Raw genomic sequence first — 20,341 nt, 5'->3', positions numbered from 1 at the left:
ACCGCTACGTACCACTTAAGACTGTAAGTCTGTACCTACATGGATTACAGCAATACACATAGAAAATGTGCTAAATGCGGAGCAACGGCTGTTGAAGCAGCCAGAGTGAAATTTACAACTTTAGTGGGTTCAGAAGGAACCGAGTCATAACGCATTTGGAAAGCGTATTAATTAACCGTGAAGAAATGTATGAATACAAGTTGGAAATCTGTGTAAAATGCCGTATGTAAAGTGTAGTGTATCTGTGTGTAAAGTGTAATAGGTAGGCATGCCTAATGTTATTTGTATAAAAGGTACTGAAAACTTTGTGAATGCGCTTTATTAATGTCTATTATTTATTAAGTTGCCAGTTGCCAGTTTTCAGTGTATATTTTTATATGTAAAACATTTTTTAATAAATAATATATATAATGTTATAAACATAAACATGCCTTTTATTTAAATCAATTGATAATACCACAAACAAGGGGTAATATTTGCATCTTGCATATATTTCGTGATATGAAGATAACAAATATGTTTATCAACAGAATTACTACCTACCAATACCCGCCAGGCTAAACCGGTTGTCAACTTTAGTTCCATTGGTACACAAAGACGGCGCCACTAGTATAAACGTATAAACGGTTGGGGACATTTTTTTGTATGGAGTTACCGTTCTTCTCCTAGTGAGTATTATATTCTTTGGTTACCAGCTTAAACAATGCGGGGTTTTACATCTATGTTGAATTTTGATTATAATTTCGGACGCGATATAGCGTCCGCGGGATTTACGGGGATAGTAAGATTAAATTATTATATTTGAATTTGGTAATTAGCACGCTCATTTTTATTTAAAGATTAATATATATCTTACCTTGAAATTAACGCTGTTTCTGATTTACTACAACGGTTTCCACACACACATTAGGGCTTTCCATAATCCGGATAAGAATTGTTGATAAAGTCGCCATTGCCGGATACATACAGCAAGGAAGGAAGAGAGACAACGGTTTAAATTTAACTAAGTCTGTGCGAAGACGCATTTAGATATGTTGCTCGTACATATGAATAGTTTTTATTTTTAAAATTAATAGGTAAATAAATATATTTCAAGTGAATAAATCGTTTTATATGAAAATTGATATTTTTGCATTAAATGACTTAAATGACAGCATTGACATTACAGACTTTTATCTTGTCTATGTTCTTACCGGCCAGACACAAATCAAGGCCTATCAAAGAGGCCAATTGACAAAGATTTTTTTTTATTTTATCAAGGAGGGTAGAGGCACGTCTACCCTTCGTAGATTTTATGAACATAGACAAAGACAAACTGAAATATAATAGATAATAATATACATATATCAAAAAATAAATAATAATTTACATATGACTACTTCATAAAATACAAATCAAAATATATTTGATAAAATAATTTGATTTGTTCCTAGAAATCGTATCTATAGACAAAGCCAGTTCTAGCAATGTTGCTGTAGTAAAATATTTTGATGTTAATTACTGGCAATCTCGTCTGGGAACGGACAACACATGTACAATTTTGAAGGGTCACATCGTTTCAAGGAAGTCAATAGGCCTTCCTTTTTTTGTCTCTTTACTGGGACAGGTCAGTGACCCATCATGATTTTTTAAGATTGGACTTTTAGTTTAATATTGACCACTGGCCTCCTTTGAGGAACAGAAACTGTAAAAGCGTTCCATTGAAAGATGAAAGAGAAAAAATACATTTAATCTTGCTTTCCTTGTCTGTTCATGTCACACGTGACGTACCTATTTAATTCATTGACTATTTTACTACTTAATATTGCTTTGTCGAGATAGGCCTTGGACCGGACCAAGGTCGCGGGCCTGTACGTTCGTCTGTTACAAGTTTAAAGCTTGCTGTACATGTAGGTACAGATTATTTTGTATTACTGATTGCAGATTGTATGGCAAACCAATTTGTTAGTAGAAAAAGGCGTGAAATCCAAAATTTGTATGGAGTCTTTCTATATCGACCCTTCGTGCATCCCGTTACCGCCGTTACCCCGTTAATCTGTTCTTAGCCTAAACAATTTTATGCTAGCAACATTAAGATCGATTATTGCGTTGCGCGAACCATGCGCGAACCGCGGCCATTTTGCAACGTTTCACGCTTCTTTTCCGCGTACAAACCAACTATTGTGTCATGTCATTAGTGTCAAACAAAACAAACTGCAAGTAAATTCAACTTAGCAAAAAAAAGTTTAAGTTCGAAGTTAACTATAAATTACAAAATACTAGTGCGTACTAAATAAATTTTAGATACATTGTAAAGTATATTAAAGTACCTACACTACATTTACGTCGTAAATAACCTGAGAATTCGGTAAGTTAAAACATTACTTTTGATTCGCTATTTACACTAAATATGAGGTCGTTCTTAAATATTCTGCGGTCGACATGAAATAATAATAATCTTCTTTCCATCCTGTTACCCCTTGCAGGGGTGTCGGGCTCGAATCTTTTTCTTCCACTGACCAACTCCGGTCCTGGGCAACTTGGTTAGCCTTCTCCCACCCCATCTCCAATACACCCAGCTCTTGCTCCACAGAACGCCAAGTAGATAAAATAACAGTGTTTAAGATAAGATAAAGATAGTTTATTATTCTAGTAGGCATATTACAATGCGCTTATGAAAGTCAAATAAACCTACACCGGCTCCTTTATTTTTTCCTATATTTTTTAAGAACTCAATGGAACCGCGCCGCCGAAGGATGAGAGCAACTTACAAGCAGTTGAACCTGCTTGTGAAGTTCATGAGTGACAATCCGAACTTGGCGAAAGGTGTCAACTACAGGACCGCCTTTGGAAAGCATTATCACGACGCAAAGTGGCAGGAGCTGGCGAATTTGCTGAATGCTCAAGAGAATGGCATGAATAAATCGCCAAGAGAATGGAATAGGGTATATACACTTTTTTCTCCTTAGCTAAAGGTGGTATTCCGTCTGTCTAGGTATTCTATCTTGGTCCAATGTCATTGTGTCTTTCTTAGATTTTTAGTTTCAATACAGTCTAGTCTTGTTTGTACAGTCACCTGCAATAATATGTTACTCTCAAAAGGCCACAAAAATATGTGACACACTGTTATGGCTCCACAAATAAGATTGTACCTAAACACTACATAAACCATCTTCGATGCCGTCATCGTAAGATAAATTGGAATGTGTCGTTGTCAGTGGCTGGTACAGTCAAGGTATTAAATATCGACACGGATAAGGTGCAAAAATATGTATAGGTACAGGACATTGTTGCCCATACATTAAGGTAGTGTGCACATATTTTTACACTTTAAAAAGGAAAACGGATAATAAAATTATATATGACTGATAAACCTTGTTCTTGCTTTCATTTATTGCCTTTTTGGTGGTACGTTTTGTTGACCATGCCAAATTAATAAGTTTGCTCCTTTTGCAATAAGATCTATTTTAGCACGTACTGGTACCTATAGGGGCTATTCATAAATTACGTCATTTCAAATTAGGGGGGGGGGGTCTGGACATCGGATGACGGTAGCATGAAGTAGGAGGAAATGGGGTCATTTGAAGCATGATTTTTGGATGATTATAGGGGGGGGGGGTCCAAAATCGTCAAAAATCGATGACGTAATTTATGGACAGCCCCATATCTGTAGGCAACGTTTGTGTTTCTGTTTAATTTAGGTATCAGAAATTAAAGTAATCATTTAAAGGGTTTAATATTATTTATTGATTTCAATAAACAATTAACCATCTGATCTTATCCTACCATTTCTATTAACTTTTTTTTTTCTTTACTTTATTCAAGACTCACATCATTTATGTTTACACTTACAGATCAAAAACAGATAAACAATACACATACATGCTTATTTACATGAAACTAATGTTTCCAGTATTGGAAGGACCTCAAAAGTGGTATCAAGAAAAAGGTCCAAGCTATGAAAAAGAGCGGCAGTTCAAAACCCTTTTTGAGCAACGTTGAACAAATCATTTATAAGAACCTGTGTAATAATAGAAGCAAAAAGAATGCTGTTGCCGATGAAAAAGATGTAAGTATCTTATTACTTAAAATACTAAGTATAGGTAGGTACACACTTGGCCCACGTACGAAATTTGTACAAACGGCAACACTTTAAATGCACATTGGTGGACCTTATTACAGTCAACGGTAAAAATATGGGTGTACAAATCATTTCAAAAATATGTCCCATAACTCTTATGTCAGTGAATTAAGAACTATGGGACATATTTTTGAGTAAGTTGTCTACACCCATATTTTTACCGTTGACTGTACAAAAGGCATAAGGTCCACCGATGGACAGTTAACAGTGTGGGCGATGGTATGCAGGGTATGCTTGGAAACATACTTGTCATGTGTTGCATTGCATATAACAGGTATGTTTTCAAACATACAAATTACAGGGTCTAGTGGGCTAAGTGTGTTCCTACTTTATTGCAGCAATTAGTGTAAAGCAAAGACATGTAACTTCGTATAAGATGAATAAAGTCTAAAGTCAGTAAAGTAAAAGTCATTTTCGGATAGATGGCGTGACAACACCGTTTCATATTTAACAATTTTAACACATAGATATCAGTGAATGAACATGGGTCAAAATTATATTAAAATAATAAAGTAATTTATCCATATTATATACATTTTTTTGATAATTTTATACGTTTTCATTTTGAGTTTTAGTCAGGTGACGATAGATGGCAGTAAATTTACTGTTACTACAAAATTTACTATGACAGGACCCCTCTATACTATCTATTCTCTTTGGTGTAAAGTAAGGACACTAAGCATGAAGAATTACATATGTTGACCCGCCTGTTCCTGGGGTTGGCAACTGTCAAAGGTTTGCATAGATGGCACCATCATAGATTGCCCCTTTTTCTATGAGATTTGGCTTAAAGGGCTGACATCCAGGGTATAAAATTCCATTAAAAAAAATATTGCTCTTACCTAAATATATTATACATACACATATAATATATAACATGGTTTTATAAAAAAAGTTGATAATAAATGTCAAACATGTCCTAGAAAAGCGAGTGATAATGGCAAATGGGCAAAGATATTAATTTAAGTAGATTTAAGCATCTTTTTTTGTTTCAGTGCAGTTATCTCCAAATCCCAACAGATTCTGATCATGAACCGGAACAATACGAGTGAGTCCTTGTTTAATCTTTGCTGTTATCTCAGCTCGTACGGTTCAATAACCGGATATCTGGCACTGCTTGCAATATAACTCACTCAAACAGTATATTGCCCAATATATATCAGCAAAGGCCCAATATATTATTTCATTTACTTTGGGTATAATTTAATTAAGAGAATAATAGCGTATGTAGGTCATTTTATGCCGACTATAATACATATTGCGCCAACATAGGCCAATCAAAGTCATTAAGTAAAGTATTGCAAGTAACGGCAAGCGTTAGAGGGAGCAAGCGATATTGTTATCTCATTTCTATTTATAATCACCTCCCCCCATTTAGCAATTGTGCTGCTCACATTTTTTCATCGATTATTTTTGTCCGAAAAATCCGTAAGTTCGGTTTTGCTCTAGTTTTGACTGAAACCGAACCTTCGGCCAAAACATGATTTTTATGCCGAAACCAAAACCGAACCCTCGGTCGCACACTACCGAAAATACAGTTTCGGCGCTCAGTAAAGGTTCGGCAGTGTTTTGGCCGATACCGAACATTCTGCCGAAATATGATTTTTATGCCAAAACCGTAACTTCGGTCAGACACTCGGTAGTTTTTGGTTTTTTAGGGGTCCGTACCCAAAGGGTAAAACGGGACCCTATTACTAAGACTCCGCTGTCCGTCCGTCCGTCCGTCTGTCACCAGGCTGTATCTCACGAACCGTGATAGCTAGACAGTTGAAATTTTCACAGATGTATTTCTGTTGCCGCTATAACAACAAATACTAAAAACAGAATAAAATAAAGATTTAAGTGGGGCTCCCATACAACAAACGTGATTTTTGACCGAAGTTAAGCAACGTCGGGCGGGATCAGTACTTGGATGGGTGACCGTTTTTATAGATAATGGTACGGAACCCTTCGTGTGCGAGTCCGACTCGCACTTGGCCGGTTATTTTTACTTATCCCAACAAATGTAATGATGTCTCATTCGATAATTTATCATTATCACTTTTCAGGGTGGAATACCTGGAGGATACGTCATGTGACGAGACGCACATGACGGATATGACAGACATAGAATCAGCAAGTTTCGATATTGGCCTTCACGACCCTCTCAATGGTGTGAAATCAGAACTTGTTGATAGAAATGGTAAGCTATTATAATAAATCTTGGTTTTCAAGTTAAACAATTGTGACGTCCCACTGCGGGTAACGGCACAGAATAAATAATAGTACTAGGTACAGAAGACTCACTCTCTAACAAAACGCGTCTGTTACGATCAGCACAGATATGGCCGCTAGGTGGCGACAGCGCCACGCGCGGCTTATGGCTTTCCCCAAAATTGGGGCGGAACGGATGTACTTTTAGCTACCTGTAGCAAAGCAACGAAATCGCGGAGTGAGCCACGCCTGGTAACGGTACCATATGGCGGTAGAGGCTTATGCTCTGGTTTCCTAGGATAGCGGTGTCGACATATAGCGGCCGTCTCCATACAAATACTACGACATCCATATTTAGCCGTATTATTTAGTATGGAGACGGCCGCTATATGACGGCACCGCTATCCTAGGAAAACCTTTAGCCCCCATTCGCACGACAGCTTTTTCAACGCGCGTTAAAAAAGCGCTTGAATCTGTCCGCACTCTAAATTCGATTTAACGACCAAGGCTTAAAGTCGAAAATCCAACAACGCTTGATAAAAAGCGTCACCGCTGTCGTGTGAATACATACATGGTTATCCATTTGTGTCATTCTAACGCTCGTTGGAAAAGCTGCCGTGCGAATGGGGCCTTACGCTATAGGGAATATTACGCAAAACTGTGTAGAGGGCGTCACTAACTCAATCAGATGGCCTACCGTGAAACACGACAATCGAAAGTTCGGTTTCTGCCTCTCTATCACTCTTGCTTATTCGATCGATAGAGAGGCAGATGACGAAATTTCGATTTTTTGCGAAATTTCGATATACAGTCGCCATCAGATATATCGGGGCGGCCGAGGTGCTCAAAAACCCGTATTCAAGCGCCTTGACAATAGAGGCGTGTTCAGATATTTGTGAGAACCTTGGCCTCTCCGTGACTGTACATGTCAATACACGTACTGTGTTTTCATTGCGGGGCCGGCATTTGTCTCTTAACAACCTATACAGGAAATCATTATATACCTTTTTTTTAGCCGAAAACAGGCTTGTGTCATCTCTGTACAGTTTAAAACCTTAACACGCAAAATTGAATTGAGATGACAGCTGTCACCATACCCAAGCTATGTGAAAAATGCTATAGCTATTTATAGGCAACACCCCCTAAAAGGTAGCTCCGGAAACAGGTGTACTCACCCTATATCATTGCTAAAATAAAATACCTCTAGTTAGGCGTCGTCCATATATTACATCACACGAAATTTAGATTTTTGGAAGAAATCCACAATAAGCATACATTTCAATTTAAAACATATAAATTGACTTTTTTTTTCAGGTCAAACACTGGACCTTCTAGATCGAGATCACTTCTTGATAGAAACCATTTTGAACGAGTCAAATTCCAACGCAGAATCCAAACAAGACGTGCCAGAGGAAGGAAGTGTCATAAACAACGTAAAGGTTAAAAGTAATGATATTAATCTAAACACAAATGACTATGACAGTACTGATGTCTTAACAGATATACGAAATCATCTTAGGGAGTTAGTGTCTGTTCAGAAAGAAAGAGCGAGAAGCGAATTAAGAGTGGCAAGCGCGCACGAAAGGAGGGCCATTCTTGAAGAAAAGAGAGTGAAAATAGAAGAGAGGCGCTTAAAAATGGAAGAGAGGAGAGTCGCTTTAGAGGAGAGGAAAATGGAAGCTCTAGAAAAGAGATGTTTTGCTCAGGAGAGGTTAGCCTCCGCAGCTGAGCGGAAAAATGAAATTGCAGAACACAGGATGTCTAATAGTGATTTTGTTATTACTTGAATGCTAAATTGAAATAAATTGAGTTGATTATTATGAGCTTACTTACATTTAGTACCTGCGGCGGTAGCACGGTCGCATTTTTATCGCTTGTCACCATGCCTGTCACGTTCTAACAAGTATGTATGTAAGTATGAAAGTGACGGGCATAGTGACAGGCGATTAAAATTGAACCATGCTACGCCCGCTGATGGGTAGGCATGTGTCGTTCACGAGTGATTTAAATAAACTGTATCATTTGACTGAACTCACTTACTCTTCAACTCAGTGCAGATTCTACTCGCTCATTTCGCTCAGTAACTCATCTATCTCTGTGTTCCTTGCTCGCTCTTTCCCACTCATGATTCGAATGAGCCGGCCGAGCGTCACGAGCGAGTGAGCGACTAAGACGATGCGAATAGGTTTCAGAGGGTGTCGGGAAAACGTGGCGGGATCGTATCGCGTGATTCGCCATCTTGGTCGCACTTATGTCATCTGATTCATTGACATCTCTCTCTCTACTCACTCGTGAACAATATAGCTTACAGATCCACTGAGCGAAATGAGTGATACATATATCACCGCGAGCGAAAGATATGAATCAATCTTTTGAACTCAGTGAAGCGTTTTGCGCGTCTCTACTGATGAGCACAGGCTTTCGCGTAGTAGTGATTGATTAGGATGTAAAGAAAGGACGCAGAGCACGGGCTGCCGTCAAATGGTAGAACGCTGCAAGTCAAAAAACGCAGTTTTGAGAAAAACGCATTTAAAGCATTCCGGCCTTTGAAACACCTATTTTTAATAAACTTATAAAGTTGAAATTTACCCAATATATACCTAAGAGTGCATTTTATATAGCCGACTAATGAAAATTTTATAAATTAGTGTATTTATTTAAATATTAGCCATAAAGTGTTTTGCCAATAAGATCCAACAAAAAATAACCTATAGAAGTTCTTAGCAAAACGCTGTAACTCCATAGTTACATCATTTTGCCACAATTATTTCCTAGTTGCAGCGTTTTGGCCGTAAAATTTTAACTCATAAAGTGATTCATTGAAAAAAGAAAACATTGTAAGTGTAATTCTTTAAATGGATATGTTATTTAAAAAAATTAAATTAATTAGGTAATTGGATTTTTTTTATTTCCAATTTTGATAAACGGTATTACTTTCATTTTTTCAGTCTTTTGCCGGGTTTTGGCGTATTCTATGCTCTTAATTTAACAATATTATAATGCAAGCAGAACGCTGCATGTAGCACTTACAGCGTTCTGCTTTACTCTATGTTATGATGTACCTATTAACACGACACAGAAATAAACACGCGTTAACTCTTATTACAATGTTTTGGTTTGCTTAGACTATAGTTGCGACGTTTTGACAGTTTTCTACAGACTTAATTGAAAGAGATATCAAAAATCTGAAAAAAGGGGATGATAGAAGAACATAAAAGGAATCATTTGATCCAAGGCAACTTAAAACGCTGTAACTTGAGTTGCAGCGTTTTACCATTTAACGGCAGGGAATTTCGTACATTGACCCAACTGAAGGGAACAAATCAAATTATTTTGTGAAAAAAATTGATTTGTGTAATGTATAAATTATAAACTGAAATAGATATCATACACCAAAGAAAAAGTGACCAAATCCACCGGTGGCCGAGGCGGGAATCGGACCCGCGTCTTCAGCTAGACTACCCGGCCGCGGCGGTACCCGTCCCAATTTCTCTGGTGTATGCTATCTTTGAAAGGCTCTAGGAATGAAAGGGCTTCTTAATAAAGTCCACACCTATTAACGCTCTGTCACACAGGCGCGTCTTGCGGGCGGCGCGTGAGCGGGACGCGCCGTTTTTACATATAAAACGCTCACACCCCGCCCGGAAAACGCGTCTGTGTGAGGGAACCTTTATTCCAGCATTTGTTTCCAAACTGGTTGCCAATGAAATTGGGGTTGGCCGGATCACACTTTCACTCGACATTCTATCGAAACATCGAACGTGGTTCGCGGTAGGCCCGAACCACGTTCGATGTGTTACCTCCCTGTCACACTTACGTATGAATTTACAAGTGCGACAGAGAGGCAACACGTGGAACGTGGTTCGCAGTAGGCCTTCAGATCTCATCGTTGCCGTTGTCCAGCGCTGTTGCATGTGTATAATTCTTACGATATCATGAATTTATACATATAAAATTAACAAATGTGGAAAATTTATCGTCTATCTTATCTCGCATATGAGGTAAGGGGCTGTCCATAAATTACGTCTTTGAAAATTTGAAATGACGTGATTTATGAATAGCCCCTAAGGCAGGATAGAAAACAAGGGAAAGTTAAGGATAGAGTGCAAGATGGGAACTGCTTTGACAGAAAACCAACTTCACGCACTGTGTGCAAAAGTGAGATCACGATGTGTTTTATAGCCGTAAGAGACTACCTTGGTGCGTTCTTAACGCACGTACGGCGACCACCATATGGCCGTTTTAAATTCGCGGCTCGTGGCTCGTCACGCGGCGCGTCTCGTGGCTCGCCTCGAGCGCGTAAGTCCGTCGAGCTAATGATTACAATCTCGCCTCGTGGCTCGTAAGCTCGTCGAGCTAATATATTTTAAACACTAACGGCACGGCATAAGGTTTATAACCGAATGACAAGCCGAACGCGAGTGTAAACGGCGCGCGTCCCGTGCGAGCCCCTTTGGCTCGTGCCCAAAAAACCGCTCATCCACGCGAGCCTGGCGAGCGCGAGCGCGAGACGAGCCACGAGGCCCCGCTTACACTCATGGCGCGGCTCGCGCGAGAATGTAAACCGCTTTTTACACACTATCGATAAGCCCCCTCCACACTCGTGCGCGAATCGCGGCGCGAAGCTGCAAACGCGAGTGGAGTCGAATTCGCGGATGTGCGAAATCGACTCCACACTCGCGTTCGCAGCTTCGCACCGCGATTCGCGCACGAGTGTAGAGCGCGCTATACGTGCGACGCACCGCACCAAGGTCATGGTGCAGTAGTCTGTTAAAGCCGTAACAGACTACCGCACCGGACAGCGAAGTTGGTGCGGTCAAAATATCTCTCGCTCGTTTTTGCAGGTTCATCGTTTATTTAGCCAGACTCTAGACTTTTGTAGTAGTCTGGCAACATCATCTCAATAAAAAAAAAAGTTAAACGTCAAACACATGTCAAAATTGTCAAACCCATACCCGCCAGCCCGCCACAGGCAGTCGCCCACTGTAGTCGCCACACCATCGGCTTCCATGAAATTCATCGGCAATTCGGCATCACAAATTCACAATTCAGATTCACAGAGCTTGTGTTGTAACTTGTAAGCGTAGCCTGAGTGTCATTTTCATTTGCTATGCAATCCTTGCATACATTTTATTGCATCACAGTGAGATTATCGAATTTTGAATGTTTCGTATCTAGTCCGTTGAGATAATTCAGAGTGCAGTTCTATTTGTATTTTGTGCTGTTTTGTATAGGTCATGGTCACTTTTACCCACCTTTCACCGCTGCAGTTAGTGTACCGCTGTACAGCTAAGAGGTTTCTCCACTTTCTCCACGGAAAATAAATGTGCACAAGAATCTCAAGAACTTGATTACGTATGTGTCGCAATGATCCTGCGTTGAATTTCTTGCTAGCTCTTTTCAACGAGAATATTATCCGTTAAGGGTACTTCTGTTCAACTCGTCTGTGACATTGACATTTTCTTGGAATTCCTTGACCTTAAAATTTTATACCAGCAATTTGTTACCAATCAATAATTTAACCGCATTATTATCATGTAATACCTACTATAAGAGTGAATAAGATTTGAGTCCTGGGCAAGTTCACTGTGCCACATTTCATGCATTAACCTTTGATACTCTGTTATTTGAAATAGTAACTATGTTCTAAAATTGAAAAGTACTTGTTACAGTTGTTGAATTATTAAAGGAAGGATAAGCAGATTTTAAGGGTGTCTCCTGTCTGGTTATGTATTTGAGATGGCTGTTTTTGTTGCCTTGAAGTCATCATTTAGAAATGGTCTATATTGTGTGTGTTAGTAAGTTTGTTGTCTAAGTTGTCTTCACTCATGATCATACCTACTGGATTTCAAATTCAAAGCAAATTAGGTACTTAAAATTAAATTATGTGGGGGAAATTTCTTAATCGGGATAGGGAAAATATTGTGAATGCATGGAAACATGGCTAGTAGTTTTTTATTAGAATGAAAATGAAGTTTATTGTCTTATGGAAGTAATATACCTAAATAAATGCTTGTCTTAAAACAAAGTTCTAGTTGTTTTTACTTGGTAAAATGTGTTGTAATAAAACTGTTTGAATGGTGACTCATACAAAAAAAATGTTAAATTAAAATCACAAAAAACTCTAATAGCAAAATGTATCTGGACCGGTACAAAATTGGTAATCACAATTTCAATAGAATGAAATTTATTCAGCAAGACAATGGCTCATTTACATGTCTGTCTGTATTAGCACTGCAAATGCTACATCCATAATATTGCCTGGCAGAATAAAAAATTGCCTGTTGTGTGACATGGTGTTTCTGCTGGCATTAGCAGTTGAAGTGACTACTGCTTTATTATCATGATTCAATATCAAAATCAATTTATTTATCAATTATCTATCAATATTTGGTAAATATATGTTCAAATTTTTGACACGTGCACCAAAGGATAGATGGACTAAAAAGGTTACTACATGGTCTGGCCCAGTTAACTATAGAAATAAAGGGCGCCCCCGGGAACGGTGGGTTGGAGACATAGAAAAAACAGCAGGAAAAGACTGGCAAAACAAAGCAGGAGACCGTAAAATCTGGAGATCACTGGAGGAGGCCTATACCCGGACAGGGGCCTTAACTTACTGAGACAACTTCAACTACATATTCAACCAAACGCAATTGAAAATAATTGTAATTTAAGGAAAGAAGAAAAGGCTTAATAATAATAATAATAACCCCGCGGGGGCAGCTTGTGGCGAGCTGACGGTGAGTGGCGACACCGCGGACCCCTATTCCAGAGGGCACTTTCATCTGGCCCTCGCCTCTGTGCTTGCCTTGATTGGCCGGCCAGAGTGGAGTCGCAAGAGCGGGACCTATGCTCCAGGTTGGAAGTGTAAAATGTCATAACGCCGGCGGCCTGCTGAACGGATTACCGGGATCTGGCTACCGCAGACTCACCTCTCGACAACCTCACAGCCACTCCAAAGTGTTGCCCTGTTGTCGCACTATGCGTGCGGCCATTGCGGGGCCCACTCAATGAGTTGGCGAGTCACCACCTGTCTTATACAATTTTGAGACTGATTGTCACGGCAGGTGTCCGCTAGTCTCCTCCCATAGCCCTATATCCAGTCCATCCAACATTCAAATCAAATAGCCTATGACCTTAGTTTCCATCGCAGCACAAAAGTGCTGCACTGCAATAGTCTTTGCACCTGGCGGGGACCATCTCCGGATGTATCACATTGTGCGTTCGGGTATGGTATCCGCCACGTGTATCCCTTGCTTTTAGATTAAATGTCTTAAAGGGCCTCTGCGCTGTTGGCTTCGGCCCCACGTACGCCTCCCAAAGGTCCGGGACCCCATGGTCCCGAGATATGGAACAGACATACAAATAATAATAATAATAATGTCGACATTTGTCGGGCATGCCGCCGTCCCGGAGAGTCACTCAGGCATATCATTTCCGGTTGTTCTCATCTTGCTAACGGCGAGTACTTGCACAGACATAATCTCGTAGCCAGGATTATTCACCAGCAACTTGCTCTTCTATACGGCCTTGTGGACCGCGAAGTACCGTACTACAAGTACTTACCTGCGCCTGTTCTCGAGAATGGTCGTGCCACGCTCTATTGGGATCGATCTATCATCACTGACAGGACTATTGTAGCCAATAAGCCTGACATCGTGATAATAGATCGATCGCAACGTCGGGCCGTGCTCGTTGACATCACCATCCCCCATGATGAGAATCTCGTGAAAGCCGAGAAGGACAAGTCCAGTAAGTACCTAGACTTGGCTCACGAGATAACAGCCATGTGGGATGTTGATTCGACGATCATTGTCCCGATAGTCGTTTCAGTAAACGGTCTAATACCGAAGAGTCTCGACCAACACCTTGAGAGACTCTCGCTAGGTGGTTGGATCAAGGGTCAGATGCAGAAGGCGGTGATCTTGGACACGGCGCGGATAGTCCGCCGGTTCCTCTCTCTGCAGCCCTGACCACCGGTAGCTTGGGCCTTGCCCCGCTGCTGGCGGCACCGTAGGTTAGGTTTTTTATAATGTGTTTATATTAATTTTTATTGTTTTGTAAGTGTTTTTATATTTTACTTTTATATTCATATTATAAATAACCTAACTTAAGATGAGAAATGAATAAAGATAATAATAATATATATGTACAAATTTTTAGACTACTAATAAACATGAAATACTTACTTCTTGTTGACATTTCAACAAGAATTGGAAAGGTATTTTTGCATGTTAATTGTAGAATTTTTGCTGTAATCATGCCTGAGCTTGACCAAAATTAATTTATTAAATGTAAAAACTATAGGTGGGGTCTTGTAATTGCAACTAAAAATATTGAAGTCATAACTTCATCATCTGATAATTCTATATATATATAGGGAAATATGTTTTTCTGTAAAATTATGCATAAGTCAAATTTTATGTAGATTTTATTCTACTGTCATAACAAAGAAAAACTCTGAAGAATAAAGAGCTATTGCCAATAGTTCTGACAAAGGCAGCAATAGTTGCAATTACCCCTCCTGACCAGTAATTGCAACTAATCGTTTTATCTCCACATTTTTCTATGTGTATTGTCTATGTGTGTATTTTAAACACAAAGACTAAGAGAATCTTCATAGGATTGTGACACATATCTCCTTGTAACTACGACCAATTTCGCATAAACATACTTTTTTGCCGTGGGTCTGGTAATTGCAACTAATTTCTCAAAAATAGTGATGGGAACCTTACCGCAATTTTATCGACAGTCATGTAGTGTCTGCCATCGACACGCCAAGAAGACCATGGTAGCAGAAATAAAACTCAGGGATAAACTGTTATTTTTAAAATCATATATTTTTTATGCAATGTTTTTTAGTTGTTAAACAGACTAAAAAATAATAGCTATATTTTTATTAATCATCATAAAATAGTTTACTTATGCTTAATCAAACAGCCTTTTTACTTTTATCAGACTACTAAATAATTAGTAATGTTACGTAGTTACGTTTCCTAGCTTCAACTAATGACAAGAAATAAGTATTTTATGCATACTTAAACTATTTTATCTAGCTTTATCTTTATTAATCTAAATAAGTAACTTAATCAAACAGCCTTTTTTAACTTTTATCAAACTATTTACTAATTAGTAAGGTTGCAAAGTTACGTTTCCTAGCTTTAATTAATGCCAAGAAAAAAGTTTTTTATGCATACTTAAACTATTTTGTCTAGCTTATTTTTATTAATCATAATAATAAAATATTTTATGTTTATTTATACAGTCTTTTTTAGTTATATTTTGAAACTATTTACTAGTAACTAACAAGAAATAAGTCTTTTGGTATATACTTAAATTAAATAAAGTTTTTGTACTGAATACCATACTAATTAATATGAAAAATCGTAACGTAACGTAATTTATTACGTTTATAAGCTTCTATTAGTAACATGAAATTAGTTTTAACACTTAAATTAAATAACGTTTTTGTACTTAATACTATATGAATAATTGTTTACATTTCCCAAATGTCCATTCTCTCAGAAAGGGTAACTTGTTTACTTACATTCAAATATCTCTACCTTATAAGGAAATATCACAGTGTCTCTTTGTTCATTTAACACAGGTTTTGGTAAACGTGAGATCACATCTTTTTTTTCTATAATTGAAATATCATCTTCAACTAACCTAAATTCTCTGTTATTTTTATAAGATTTGAGTCCTTTTACTACAATTTTTTCTTGGTTGATTTGATCAATAAGGCAAACGTATTTGTAGGTTCTTTTGCCTTTGATCGACTGAAATGCAGCAAGAATAAAGTCTCCCTCGTTGAGATCGTTATTTACTTCGGAGGAATTCGGCATATCGTTCTGAAAAAAAAAAACTTGCTAACCGATCTTATATAAGTATGCATTTTTTGTATATATAACTTATATACTTACTTCCTTCCCTCTTAGTGATTCCACCATCCTGTTGTTAATAGATCTTTTCGTTACTCTTTCTTCTTTCATTTTAAGCATATCTTTTTCTTCTTTCGATGTAGATTGTAGCGGTTCTTGCAACACTACTTCACAAGCGTCGTTCAAAATAGATCGTTTTTTGGTAAAATTCACTTCTTTCTGAAAATTTAGTTTAATATTTAAACAACCCTATAAGTTATATAATGAATAAATAATATAAAATAAATATATAAATTACATTTATATCATCACATATTTATAATAATATATATTTAACGTTATACAGTAAGTACTTATCCTATTTTATTGTGTATATAACTTAAATATACTTACTTCCTTCCCTCTTAATGATTCCACCATCCTATTGTTATTAGTTCTTTTGTTCACTCTTTCTTTTTTCATTTTACGTGTATCTTTCTCTTCTTCTTTCGATGTAGATTGTAGCGGTTCTTGCAACTCTACTTCACAAGCGTCGTTCAAAGTAGATCGTTTTTTGGTAAAATTCACTTCCTTCTGAAAATTTAGTTTAATATTTAAACAACCCTATAAGTTATATAATGAATAAGTAATATAAAATAAATATATAAATTACATTTATATCATCACATATTTATAATAATATATATTTAACGTTATACAGTAAGTACTTATCCTATTTTATTGTGTATATAACTTAAATATACTTACTTCCTTCCCTCTTAATGATTCCACCATCCTATTGTTATTAGTTCTTTTGTTCTCTCTTTCTTTTTTCATTTTACGTGTATCTTTCTCTTCTTCTTTCGATGTAGATTGTAGCGGTTCTTGCAATTCTTCTTCACAAGCATCTTCCAAAGTAGATAGTTTTTTGGTAAAATTCACTTCCTTCTGAAAATTTTTAAACAACCATGTAAGTTGTATATCAAATAACTAAAATAAATTAAATACATAAATTACTTTTTTTACTACATATTTATAATTATTATATATTTAAGGTTATAAAGTACTTATCCTATTTTATTTTACTAACATTTATGAAATATGAAGAGAAGTAGGTAATTATTTTTTTTTACCTAAAATACGACTTACGTTTATATTGACATCCTTTTCTCCGGATATTTGTTTTCGTCTTTTATTTACTCTTTCGCTTTTTAGTTTAGGTTTCTTCTCTAAATTTTCGTTAGTAGTTGATAGTAATGGCTCTTGCAAATCTTCGTCAAAGCTCTCATCACACAACAATCTTTGAGCAAAGGCAGCTAAATCTTCATCATCAGAATCATCCATCGGTGTGTATGAACAATCGCTTTCACTGTCCGATTCCAAATTCTTTCTTTTTTTAGATTTGCTTTTTTTGTCAATCAACTTTTTCTGTTTCTTTTTCTCGTTTTTCTTTTTGTTGTTTACTCTTTTAAGTTTATTGAGTCTTTTAATTTCTTCCGCCTTTTCTTTTTCATCTTTCTTTTTTTTCATACGATCAATAGCTTCTTTGTAAGTTAATATCTCTGCTTCTTGACTAACGCGTTTTCTTGAAGTTTTAGGTATGTCACTACGTGAAATGGTCTCCAAAAGAAGTTCTTCAAATGAAACATGTTCATCTTTCTGTTTTTGATAGCTAGTTGAAGTGAGTTCGATATTGCTCAATATTTTGACGTTACCAGAGCCACTGTTGGTAATATTGGAATTGGTATTTTTAGAAAGTGAAATTAAAAACGTTTTAGGGTCTTTCACGCGTTTGGGTAGATCTATTTCTTTCTTCCCACGATTAAGGATCTCAAGCCACATGCTCGTGCACATACTCGTGAGTGTTGGAACTTCATTTCTGTCCTGACTTTTATCTTCCTGAGTGCCATTTTCTACCTTCCTTCCTTCTTCAGCATTATTATTGGCAACGCTATGAGACTGTTCATTTTGTTGGCGAATATGTTCTTCCCATTTTGACCATGAAAGCTTGTCAAACTTTTCTTTTGGAATTGTATCACGATTCAACGGATATATACCAGATTTTCTAAAGCCATTTTGAATGATAACTGGGTTCAAATCATTCCATATCTTAGTTATGATCCTGGCAAATTCTGGTTTTGGAAGCTTTGCACCCACATGGAGTCTTTGCCATTTTACCAATTCACTGTCCCAGTTGTCTTTCATAGGTTTCATTGTGCTGCAGTCTAATGGTTGCAGAATATGGGATGAGTGAGCCGGCAGTTTAAGAACTGTTATCTGGTTGGCCATTAGAAGTTCTATAACACTCAAGTCTACATGTGTTGAATGGCCATCAAATATTAATAAGACTGGCCTTTCCGGTCCAATTGCTGGTATGAAAACCTTTGCGATATAATTTTCGAATATTTTGGTTTCCATCCACCCCTTACGGCTTCCAACATACGCTGTATTAACATTTTCGTTTTCGAAAAAGCAATTCGACCCTAGTTGTTTCCCCTGAAATACTATCAAGGGAGGGATCTTTTTACCGAGCGCATTTGAAGCTAACAGTACAGTGGTGTTATTCCTTCCAGGGGACGCAGTTGTTCTAGTAGAAGGGTACCCCTTCAGGCCAACAACTTTAGTCTTGGTGGGGTCGTTGCAGAAGCTGGTCTCATCTAAGTTATACAGGGTGAAATTTAAATCACTGGCCATATTCATTCCCGGCACTAGGTTACACTAAAGGAATCTATTTAGCGAAAAAAAAAGAGTACATTTTTTTTTAATTTTCATTTTTCAATTTTTAAATATTTTCCACGAGTCGTGGTCACCCTATTACCACAAATGTAAACAAACCTAATAGTAGGTTTTAACAACAACATCAGCAAAACCCTTATCTGACCTTCACTAAACCTTATAATCGTTGCAATAGGGTCCACCCAGTTAGTGTTGGCGATGGTAGGCAGGTTTATCAATTTCGAGGGTAGTCCAAACCATTCCGCGCTAGCGGTAAACATAACGGTAAGCATAAATGATTAGTCACTCGTCACTCGCCAACCTTAAAATAATAATCGCGCGCGTACTAAGGTTTAAAAAAATGTTTTCGAACCGGGAATATTACGAAATGGTACGGTGTTATTTAATTGTGCGTGCATTTGACCAAGTGCGAAACAACGTTGTAGTGCTTAGAAAACTAAAGAACAATGTGCATAAACGTGCCGCACTTTGTTTGGAGCAGCACGGATTACAGTTCGAACATTTATTGCAGTACAACTAAAGTCCAATTACTTGCTTCAGTAAGTACCGAGGGTGATATGTAAATAGTATAATTGCGTCGATTTTTAATCAAATGTACATAAGTTGATTCAATTTTTTAAATACGTCTGACTGCATAGATTCCTGACCTAGTTTTTACTCATTGTTTTTAAGCCACGGACGTTTTGTTAATAATCATTAGTCAGAAATAACATTTTAGATTAAAAATGGGTTGCCTTTGCTTTTTGACGGTCCTAAGCCCGTTAAAGTATGAAGGAAAAATTAGCAACGTATGTAGGTAAGCGTCTTATCTCGCTGCAATAGGGTTCATAATTGGTGACGCGATTGCAAACAGCGGGAGGGGCGGGGTGTCAATGACCTTAACTGATAAGAGAGAAGCGGGTGTAGTGGGTAGTTGTCGGTTCACCATAACGTACGAGGTTTTTAGGATAACTTGATGATGAGTTATTTCGAAAAAAATGTACTGAGCGGTATTAAAAGAAAAAACACGTGTTTAATATTTTTTCGAGTTCTTTCGGGTGTTTCAATTTGGCCAGTGAATTAAATTTCACCCTGTATATATGTTGGGGTTTGTCTTCTAGTTCCAGTTCCTTCGTTATGCGCTCCAACAAATCAAAATAATTGTTAACAGTGAAAGGATTGCAGGCTTTTTTCCTGGCAACCTCTACGGACTGTGGTTTTTTGACACTTAATCTGTGTCGCCTTTTAAAACCCCGAAACCATTCTTTGCCAGGGTAATCATCTTTGAAACGAGTTATGAGTCCGTTCCTTTGTATATAAGCACATATTAATTGTTTAATCTCCTTTGATGTAAGCGGAAACTCACACTTTTCCATTTCGTGAATAAGAGCAGCCACTCTGCTTTCCCAAGCTGTAGATAATTCAGTAGGCCTGCCAGGCGTCGTTTTTT

At 37.6% G+C, this 20,341-nt stretch overlaps 2 protein-coding genes across 2 annotated transcripts; one reads left to right on the top strand and one right to left on the bottom strand.

Annotated features, from left to right (window-relative positions):
* Positions 1-2,231: 2,231 nt before the first annotated feature.
* On the top strand, positions 2,232-8,131 carry LOC134795017 (uncharacterized). The gene is made up of 6 exons (XM_063766867.1): positions 2,232-2,347; positions 2,709-2,924; positions 3,893-4,048; positions 5,116-5,168; positions 6,169-6,302; positions 7,628-8,131. The coding sequence occupies exons 2-6, from the start codon at positions 2,715-2,717 to the stop codon at positions 8,098-8,100; spliced, it is 1,026 nt and encodes a 341-aa protein (XP_063622937.1). The 5' UTR covers positions 2,232-2,347; positions 2,709-2,714; the 3' UTR covers positions 8,101-8,131.
* Positions 8,132-16,914: 8,783 nt separating this feature from the next.
* Positions 16,915-18,870, bottom strand: LOC134795106 (polyamine-modulated factor 1-binding protein 1-like). The gene is made up of 2 exons (XM_063766938.1): positions 17,326-18,870; positions 16,915-17,124 (listed from the first exon to the last, which is right to left on the bottom strand). Exons 1-2 carry the CDS (start codon positions 18,868-18,870, stop codon positions 16,915-16,917), a joined length of 1,755 nt encoding a protein of 584 aa, XP_063623008.1.
* Positions 18,871-20,341: the final 1,471 nt, after the last annotated feature.

This window comes from Cydia splendana, chromosome 11 (assembly GCF_910591565.1).
Source record: "Cydia splendana chromosome 11, ilCydSple1.2, whole genome shotgun sequence".
NCBI classification, from domain to species: domain Eukaryota; kingdom Metazoa; phylum Arthropoda; class Insecta; order Lepidoptera; family Tortricidae; genus Cydia; species Cydia splendana.
Note: the sequence above shows the minus strand (reverse complement) of the source record. Positions and strands in the feature narration are given on the sequence as shown.

Coding starts and splice junctions, on each gene's coding strand:
- LOC134795017 (XM_063766867.1), top strand. CDS start 2,715: ATGGAACCGCGCCGCCGAAGGATGAGAGCAACTTACAAGCAGTTGAAC. Junction 2,925..3,892: donor CGCCAAGAGAATGGAATAGG/GTATATACACTT, acceptor TAATGTTTCCAG/TATTGGAAGGACCTCAAAAG. Junction 4,049..5,115: donor CTGTTGCCGATGAAAAAGAT/GTAAGTATCTTA, acceptor TTTTTGTTTCAG/TGCAGTTATCTCCAAATCCC.
- LOC134795106 (XM_063766938.1), bottom strand. CDS start 18,870: ATGGCCAGTGATTTAAATTTCACCCTGTATAACTTAGATGAGACCAGC. Junction 17,125..17,325: donor AAAAGGATGTCAATATAAAC/GTAAGTCGTATT, acceptor AAAAATTTTCAG/AAGGAAGTGAATTTTACCAA.